Below are 10,061 nucleotides of genomic sequence, written 5' to 3'. Positions count from 1 at the left end.
TTTTGCTCCCTCCCCAGCCTGACCCCTCAGAAGCGGGGAGGCAAAGGCCTGAGGCCCCTGGTATTGCTGTCTGATGCTGAGTGTGTGCAGAATGGACGGCAGGAGTGGAACCAATGTACAACAGAGAAGTGCCACATTGACGTGGTCCCCTCAAGCAGGCAGTAGCAAGTAAAGGGGGTGGTCATGGTGAGGACACTTCCCAGAGGTGGCCTGGGGGCTGTGAACCCCCAGCCAAGGAGCTGCTGGAGATCAAGCTCCCCATGTCCCCCAGCAGGGAAGCTGATACTCCTCCTGGGAACACGTCCTCCACTTCCCGCTCTGCCCCTTGGTTATTATACTCAGGTGCGAAGGGGAAAAGAAAGGAAGGGGAATCGATCCCTCTGATCCCTGCAGCAGGCAGAGAAGCCGGGTCTCGGAGGGAAAGTGCAGAATCAGCACTTGGCCCGGTGCCCCTTGCTGTCAGCACTTTGAACAATGAAATGAAAAAGCGACACGAGGCAGTTTTATGTGCCATCTGTACCGAGCAAGACAGTGGAACACAGTGGCGGTCTCTGGGGGCTCCATTCACGTCGGGTGGGCAGGTAAGGGAAAGTGAATACCAGTCTCCATGTGACGTGTCCCTCTGAAACCCTGCACTTACCAAGCAGACTCTGTGCACAGCCTATGGGCTAAACATGCTGACCAACGGTCAGCACGGAGACCTCAGGCCTCAACTTGGGATTCTCTGGCCACCCCCAAACTGCCTCATCAATTCAGTCCAACTACCAAGTGTGCCTGGCTAATAAGAGAGAAGGCCAGGGTGAATTCCAGAACAAAGCGAAATGCTTGGATGTCACCGTAGGAGAGCAGAGGGCACAGGATGGTGGCTAGCACGCGCCCCGCATCTCCCACTTTCTAACGTCCACATTCACATTTTCAGAAATAGTGATTTACAAGAAGCAGGATTACTGAGCAAACGCCCCTCACCATTTCCTGAATCCATTTTCTTCACTCACTCCCTGGATTCCCCTTTCTCCACCTTAGATCACCGACCACGTAACTCGCCCAGGGAGGACCACCCACAAGAAAAGGGCCACCCACAGCTAGCATCAGAGGGTGCTGACTGCGAGGGGACTGCTGTCCTCGAGGGACAATGCTGAGGTCTCCCGTTCACTTATTTCTTCCTTTGCAACAAGAATCATAAAAGTGGTTCAATAAAAGTAATGAATCAGTTATTGGGATGGAGGGAGGTTGAAAGGCGGGATGGGAGCAGAGAGGGGAGGGAAGAAGGAGCCCGGGCCGCCCCGCCCCTGCCCCCCCACACCCCGCCCCTCCTGCGGCCCACGGCGGGGCGCTCACCTTGTTCCGCAGCCGATCATTCTCCTCCCGGCAGATGGAGAACTGGCGCTTCCACTGCTCCACGCTGGCCGCCGACTCCTGCAGCGCCGTGGTCAGCCGGGCGTTGCTCTCGCGCAGGGTCTGCAGCTCGATCTCCCACTTCTTCACGTTGGCGGCACTGCGTGGCAGAGGCCAGCCGGTGACCCGGGCAGCCAGTGCCGTCCAAGCCGCTGTGCCCTCACCCACCTGGGGAAGGGGACTCTGCCACCCCCTCGCTGCCCCAAGGGGGCAACACCCTCTCCCACTGGTGGGCTGGCCTGCCTCTCTCTCTAGTGCAAACCTGTCACCTCGCCGGGCTATTAAAGAATCACCTTAGAAGCGAACAGAATTCTTAGAGGAGGGAGATGAAGCTCAGGACGAAGGCACGGGGTACGGTGAAGCCCCCTCCGCTCCACTCCCTGCGCAGAACGCCACCGGTTCCTTCCAGGAGTGAACCTCAGGGACAGAGGTTCCTCGCCAGGCGACCATGGAGCCCTCAGAGAATCTCATGAAAACTAGGGACCCTTTCCACTAGTTCCTGACACCCTTCTGGTGCCCAAAGACTCTGGGGTTTAACGAATGGCCTGGCTCCAGGTGACAATGGTCCCCTGTGACTTGTGCCTCCTCAGAGGCTTTAAAGGAATCCAGATCTGAGAGCCGAAGATGTGGGGACAGAGAAGACAGTGACTGGGACTCCCCTGAGGACAGAACTGGGATTCTAACCACAGTGTGTGTGGGAGTCCTGGCCAACACTGTGTCATCGCAGGTCCGGGGGACACCTCCACGGTACCACAGAAACCCGGTGTTTATCTTTGGTCCATGTTCAGTGAAGAAGGTTTAAAAGACAAACGACTCAGGTTCTCCTCTGATGCTCCTTTTGTTTCTTTGCTTTGGAACCCATGAATCTGTGGTGCTGAGTGTGACCTGAGGTGACAGGTAGGGCTGCACATGACAGGCCCATCAGAAAGTCCTGGGTGAAGACAGTTCTGCCTCTAAAGGCTTTTTAAAAAGTAACTACAACTGTATCTTAATACTCTGCATTATCTTTCATCCCACAGCCCCAAGGACCTGGGAATGTGATTGGAAAATATCTACTTTCAAATACCACAAAATGAAAAAAAAAGTAAAATATAATTATCTGATGAATTTCAAAACTGGTAATTGAGAATTTAAGCTGATTTGGGGAAATGGCTTCACATTTATTCCTCTAATTCACTTCTCCATTAAATTGGGATTTCAAAACATTTATTTTGAGGGCTGGAACATTTTTTTCAGGCAGTTTACAGCAGCTTAAACAACCAAAAATAGTCCTTGTAGTTGTCTGATGAGTAAGAAAAGAGACTGGTCACAGTTCTATCCTTTGAACTATCTGACAAAACCCACAATCCAAGGAAGGTGGCTGGATCTAAGGCCAGGGTTCTTTCTGGAATTCCTAGGTCAGGTCACAGGAAGTAAGCTTCAAGAAGGGGCCAGGCCAGGGAGCTGGGAGGTGGGTGCCAACACCTTGGCTCTAGCTATGGAATGTGATTGGCTCCTTGGGGATGGTTCCAGAAGAGATTGGCGGCTGCAGCCTTGAGTGAAAGGAAGGAGCTATGGAGTGGTGGAATGACTTTCCAACCACGTGACCTTGGGCAAGGAAGGCCAGCCTTCACTACTTGGACTCATACTTCCTCATCTATAAAATGGAGAAATTCATATGATAAATTCATATGATAAGCTCTTAAATGGGGCGACTCTGAGGAGAGCAGCTCCTCGGCCAGAGAGGCTGGGGGAAGCTGGCTGAACCACCTGCCAGGGAGCAGAATGACCCAGAGAGCGGCTCTGAGAGCCCAGCCCAGCCTCTGGGAAATGGGCCACGTTCTCAAGACACAAAACCACAAGCACAGCGTGTGTAGTTATCAAAAATTAAAATCTCGTGGATATCATTATGGGGACTGTGTTAAATTTCTAGACTAATTTAGGGGAAACTGATACTTTTTAAAATATCAAGGCTTCCTACTGCTTCCCAATAGAATATATCTATTAGTTAAATTATTCCTTTATGGTCCTCAAAATCATTTTAGAAGCTTTTGTGCATTTTAAAGTTTATTCCTATGTATTTTATGGTTCTAGTTCATATTATAAAAGAAATCTCTTCTTTCACTATATATCCTATTTGATGTTTGTTTGTATATAGAAAAGCTATTGATTTTTGTGAGATTTTATATTAATTTTAATAGCTTCTTAGGTTTTTACATGTTTTTTTTTTTTTCTGGATGTTCAAAACTACAACTTATCATGTATAAATAAATGATAAATTTGGCTGTCCCCAAAAAACAAAACAGAAGCACAGTGACACTGCTCGCTCTCACACATACACACACTCCTTGACACTCTCATATACTCTCTCGCATACTGCTGCACACGCATGCAAGCAAATGCAGCCTCTCACACACACAAATTGTGTATGAAATGGTCAGCCAGGCAGAGAGCAGCCATGGAGCCAGCTGCTCTTCCTTTGGCCTGGACACCAGAGTGGCCGCTCTGAGCAGGACCCAGTCTCCTTCCTCAGCTTCCCGAAACCCTGCCCAGCAGGGAAGTCTTCAGAGAGACACTGACCTTGGAGAAAACGCCTCTGGAATGGAACACCCTTACCTCTGCGTCAGAGCGATCTTCAGCTTGCTGTTCTCAGACTTCAGGTGTGCGTCAGCAGGACCCGCGTGAGAGGCCTTTTCATCATCTGTGCCATTGACACTGGATGCCTAGGGAGAAGACGGGGTTTCACACACAGACTCCTGGCCAAAGTGCATCAGCTCCCGCGTCACTGCACAGCCTTATAGTGGCGGCAGGTCAGGCGTGCACAAAGCCTGTGTACTTCATGGACAGGACAGTGCCTGGAGCTGTGACGTTTTACTCACACTTCACATGTAAACCTAACAAGCCTGGATGCGTGGTCTCCTTAAATAACACAGACAGAAGCCATAAATTAAAAGAGGAGGAAAGATTCATAATGAGGAACAAGACACAGTGAATGAGACAAGAGAAAAAATATTAGGACCTGAAACAACTTAAAAATCCTGGGGCCTACAGAGAGTCAGATCAACACGCTCATTAAAAAATCAGGAATCAGATCTGGACGTCTGTTGTCTCCATTACTATTTAGCATTGTTGTGGATATTCTGAAATGCATTCTGTAATAATTCACTCCACATGGCAGTGCAGTCTCATCTGGCCTTGGATAAGATCTCAGAGAGATTATTTAGCCTCCAATAGGCTAAAGGCAAATGAAGAAACCATGAAGGGAAGGAGGTATAAATCCTACTAACTATATTTCTGCGTTGCAAAAAAAAAAAAAAAAAAAAAAGCCATAAACAAAACTAAAATGCAAACAAAAACTTGGGGGAAATGATCTGCTGCTAAATATTTGCAGTTACTCAAAACAAAATGTTAATACTGTTCCTATATTGAAATGCTCTTAGAGTTCTCATCTTTTAGGGCTGCACACTAAAATATTGATGAAGTGACAGGATGTCTGGGATCTGTTTTAAAACATAGTGGGAGGGAGAGGGGAACACATGAAATAAGAGGTCCTAAATTCCTAATTGTTAAAGCTGACCTATGGGTCCCTGGGCATTCGTTGTACGAATCTGCCTATGAGTATAGCTTTAGCTTTGTTCACATTCAAAAATGCCCCTGTTAAAAAACGAAGTCCCTGGAAATCAACAACAAAAACCCGATGCTTTCATTTTTAGAAAAAGGAAGGAATACACAATTGACATTTACAGAAGAAAAAATGCACAGAATCGATTAACATGAAAAATATTTAATCTCACTAGTAAAGAAATACAAAATGAAAAAGCCAATAAAATACATTTTTCTTCTGTCGAATCAACAAAACTTTGTTGGTGAGGGTGTGGGAGGAAAAACTGCTCTCGTTCACTGCTGGTGGGGCTTAGAATTGTATACTTCTGTTCGCTAAGTCTGCGGTATTCATCAAAAGCTTTTAAAATGTCCCTACTTTTAACCCAATCCTTCCACTTCAAGAATTATCCCGCACAAACCATGAAATGCACAAAGGTATGTGAGAACATCCATCACAGTGATTATATTAATGAAGGATGAGAAACTACATAGACGTCCCAAATTATAGGCTAATGGGATAATTTGTGTTACAGACATTGGAATACTGTCTAGCCGATAAAGTAGTTTTGAAAAGGGATATCTGAAAACATGAGGGGATGATCGTGACATATAAAGTGAAAAAGAAAAGGTTAATAATAACCATATAAAAATATACTAGGAAACTATATTAAGAAGATACACATCAAAATATTAACGAATATCTTCAAGTGATGAGAAAGCAGGCAATTCTTATTCTCTTGTTCATAATATGTCATATTTTTAATATCTGCAATAAATACATATTGCTTTTAGAGTCAGAAAAAAAACCTACATTAAATGTTTTGGTAATTAGGTTGTTTAAAATCTTCAAATATTTGGAAAACTTGGTCAAAGAGTTCATTCCCCAAGAGATCTAGGAAACCAAACACTTATATAATTTCTAGTAAGAACAAAAACAAAAATGAGCAACAGTCTATGTATCCGGGGAAATATCAGGAAGGTAATAAAAACTAAAGCTTAAAGATAAAAAAGTTATATATAATTAATACACATATTTAAAATAGCATCTTATGAGTATATTTGATTTTCTTAAGGTTTAAAATATTTTTTTGGGGAAAAACTAACATTAAAACAAAAAATTTTATATAAGGAAATTCCAATATTAAAGTTTAAAGATACTGCTATGATATATAGTATTCAGAAAAAGTGTGTACATTACAAACTTTCTTTAGACCACAGACCATTTCAGGTGCCAAATTTTATATCTCCTCAGACATTTCTCAGTATCATAATTAAATATATTAAATTAATGTTATAATAACTCAGATTATATTAAAAATTATTTAGAAAGACTCAGGAAAGTGCCTATTCACATAACGTCTAATACACCTTCATTTCCATAAACCCATACGGGCCATCTTTTATATGAATCCAGGACAAGGCGCTGGGACTATAACTCAAGGCAGATACAGGTTCTGCCTTCAAGAAAAAACCCGAGCCAGCAAATTTCCTGTCCTAAAAGTCAGCCACAGAGGCTGACAAACCCAGGGCCCCCCACCCCCTGGCACTCTCTCCCATCCTCTCTGCAGCACTGACATGCTGAGCGGTCTCCTTCCTGGGGTGCGGTGACAGTGGGACTTCTCTGCCTTCTTTGCTGGCTCCCTTCCCATAGCGGGTCCCTCTCCGCACTGCTTCTGGTGCAGCCGCGGCTTCGGCCATTGCCTCTGCGAGGCTGACTGACAAGCCCAGAGTGTCGATCTTGACTGCTCAAGGAGCCTAGGCCTTCTGCCTCTCTTCCTGTGAGCTGTCCCCAACAGCCATTCCTTCCTCTGTGGCTGCCCTGGCCCGGCCATTCTCTACCCCACAGCCTTCTACTGACCTTCTCTGTCTCATCCTAACTTCCTTATCATCCACAGGGAATCCTCATGTCAATTCAGATCAACAGTCACAAACACCTGCAATATCTGCCAACTACCTGATGATAAATAAATAGAAATGAGTAAACGATCTGCTAGTGAAGAAGTCCAGGTCTTTCCCAGTATCTCCAAGCACACCTCTCCCTCCCACAGCACACCTCGGCCCCTGGCTGTCCTGCTGCTATGACATGCTTATCCCTAGCCCCAAATCTTCACTCCTGATTCTCCCTTTCCCTGTCTCTCTACATAAAATCTTGTTGCTAGGTCAACCCGTCCACCCACCACTGCACACACCAATCTAGACATCAGGAATGCAGGCATCTTTATTTCTGGTTAAAAGAGGTCTCTTTTAGTCCATCATCACACTATTAAGTAGACAGACTACTCAATTCCTGACAAAGCCACACGTCCTTTGGCTAAACCAGACCTGTTGGAATTCCATCTCCCACCTGAGTTTTGTTAAAATAGGGAGACAGACATGAAGGCTCTTTGGCAATGATCAAGTTTTCTCCCTCACAGGAACAAGGTACCTGCACTTGTCAACAAGCATCGTTCATGTAGACCCCACCTCCCAACATGGAAGGGAAATGCCTGCCTTGCCACAGGTGTTTAAACATGGTGACCAGAGATCGTCTCTTAGGGGCCAGGGATACGCATCGCCCTAATCTCATCAACCATTTCCCATCAAAAATACATCACCACATCCTGATAAATTTAGGATCCTCATAAACACACGTCCTATCCAACTCAGTGTCAGCAGGCTCATAGTTGATAAGCCTCTAGAACACCCTGCTGCCAAATTCCCTCTTTCTTGTCAAAAGTGACAAGGAAGAGTCTCAATCACTGGTCACACTTGGATTTATGTTATAGACAAATGACTCACTTGAGAGTGATTACTCGAGGTCTCGATTTTCTCCTGTGACTTGTCTCTGGCTAGTTTGGCAGCTTCTTTCACCTCTTGGAATTTCTCTGCAAACTGAACATGAAGAATAGTTATTAAGGTTTTTCTCAGCCTTAAACATGGCCGATATTCAAAGCCCACCTGTATTATTTTGCACTCATTTTAGGCCAATAAATTCTGTATAAATCCAGAAAAATTTTACTTGAGATTAAAAAGAAATGAATACAAGGAATGTTTTGTCCAGTCAACACTACTGGCTAAGGTCAGATCCAAATCAATTCCTAAGCTGCTGAAGCTAGTTTGACGATGATGTATTAAAAACAAACACCTCTGGTTAACAGAATGTAATATAAATGCAAAAAAAGAAATTGAGCTGTACCACAAAAAGAATCTGTGAAAAACTTCATAACCTCTACCAAAAGATCCAAGAACTCTTACAAGTCAATGCTATGAAGAACAAAAACATCCAAAAAGTCGAGAAAATAAAACCATTCTAGATTTTTAAACAAAGTGTAAAATGCCAAAATGCAAAATAGAAAAATGAGACATGTAGCTTTATGATTGAATCCTGTTTTGAACAGAGTAGCTATAAAACACTTCCAAGGAAAAACTAAGCAAATGTGAACATGGATTGGATTAGATGACATCAAGAAACTACTATGACTTTTATTAGCAGTGCTAACAATGTGGTGTTCATGTTGGAAAATGTCATTTCCTAAGAGATAAATACTGAAGTATTTAGGTGTGAAATGTGATGTCTGTAATTTACTTTAAAGTACTTCAACAATAAAACAGATGAAGAAATGTGGCAAATGTTAACAATTAGGTGATGCATACATGGGTGTTTGTTATACCGTACTCTCTACTTCAAAAAAATATTTTAATATTTTCATAATAAAAAAATTCTTAAAATCCCAGGGCAATGACATCAACCCCTGGCTTACAGTCACTGACAAAGCAACTGAGTTTAATTAGCAAGTACATTGTTTGAACAAAGAACATTCTGTAATAAATACTGCTGGCACTACAAAGCAAGAGAGAGCTGAACGTGGTTGCTGAGAAACAAAAAAAGCTAGCGAGTCGCAAGGCTACAGGGACAATTCTGTGACTTCTGCTGAGAATTCATTCATTTCCGAGCTATGTTCGTGACACTGACAACAGACAATACTGGTCTGCTTTGGAAACCCTTGCCAGATGACAGACGCCAGTGAACCGAGGACCCTGGTCAAGGCAGGCAAGGTCGGCCTTTCTGTTCTGGCTGGTGTTACTGCAGGCCTGTCAGTAGAGCCCGGTCATTCCACGTTTAAATACTCCAGAGCTGTCAGGGGAAAATCATATTACCTGTTGCTTAAAACATGCGAGGTCCAGGAGGGGTGGACAAAGCCCTCTCATTCCTTTTAAGGGGCCCCTTAAGTAAAAATATCATGTCATGAATTCCTTGATGGCAGCAGGGTCCGTGCCTTTTCTCTTGGCACCCTCTCCCCAACCCTGACAGAAAGCAGGCACAAATAAGTTTGTCCAGGGAATGAATGAGCTCTGAGTTCCAGACTTCCACACTCCTGCCCACTTGAAGAAAAAATGTCAGAGGTGCAGGCCTAACCCAAGAATGACACAGCTCTGCTGACAGACAACCCAAACGCTGCTTAGGGAGGAGCTGTGCCCAGTGGCTGGGAGTGTTCTGCCCCATCTCTCTGCTCCCTAAGCTCACCTGATGGGATCAAGCTAGGAACTACGTAGGGCATCACTCAGAATACGAGTGTCATCTCCAAAGAGGTTTTTTGCCAGCAACATAAAGGCTTTTCGATCTTATTAAGATATTAAAAGACACAATTTTTAGGTTTTATTTTAAATGTTTTTGTGTCTGGAATCAATTAGAAGTCAAATATGATTTGAAGAAAACTGTAATGCACGTGGTTCCCAACACACGCCCTTGCTAATTGAGTCTGGCCCATGCTGTGCTCAGTAAAGTGAGCTCTCTCCCCACAAGCATCTCAATCCTTACAGGCTCCCAAACCAATTTGCTGGGGTTTTTTTTCCAGGTCCTTCTTGTCCCCATCAGGGTCCCTTTCTCTCATGTCTCTTAGTCAAAGTTGCTTATAAACTAGACTGAAAATGTCATCAGCTAGCATCGCTCTCATTCAGTCAACAAACATGATTTAAGCCTCATTCCCCATTTCAGTGGACAAATATTTCCACGGTACCTGAGCTGGGCTGTGCGCAAAGTGGGGTGCCAGGGCATCTGGCATGCTGTGTGAGTACCGGTCCTGCTCCTGCCTCTCAGGAAGCAA

General features: G+C 44.5%; 1 protein-coding gene across 1 annotated transcript in view; it reads right to left on the bottom strand.

Annotated features, from left to right (window-relative positions):
- Positions 1-10,061, bottom strand: part of HOMER2 (homer scaffolding protein 2) — an 81,338-nt gene that overhangs the window by 3,502 nt on the left and 67,775 nt on the right. The window contains exons 6-8 of the mRNA XM_023520981.1: positions 7,756-7,848; positions 3,991-4,097; positions 1,339-1,495 (exon numbers count right to left, since the gene is read on the bottom strand). Coding sequence (XP_023376749.1) covers positions 1,339-1,495; positions 3,991-4,097; positions 7,756-7,848 — 357 coding nt within the window. The remainder of the gene's footprint in view (positions 1-1,338; positions 1,496-3,990; positions 4,098-7,755; positions 7,849-10,061) is intronic.

Source organism: Pteropus vampyrus, unplaced genomic scaffold (assembly GCF_000151845.1).
Source record: "Pteropus vampyrus isolate Shadow unplaced genomic scaffold, Pvam_2.0 Scaffold286, whole genome shotgun sequence".
Taxonomy (NCBI): Eukaryota; Metazoa; Chordata; class Mammalia; order Chiroptera; family Pteropodidae; genus Pteropus; species Pteropus vampyrus.
The sequence above is the reverse complement of the archived record's forward strand: the minus strand, read 5'-3'. Positions and strand labels throughout refer to the sequence as shown.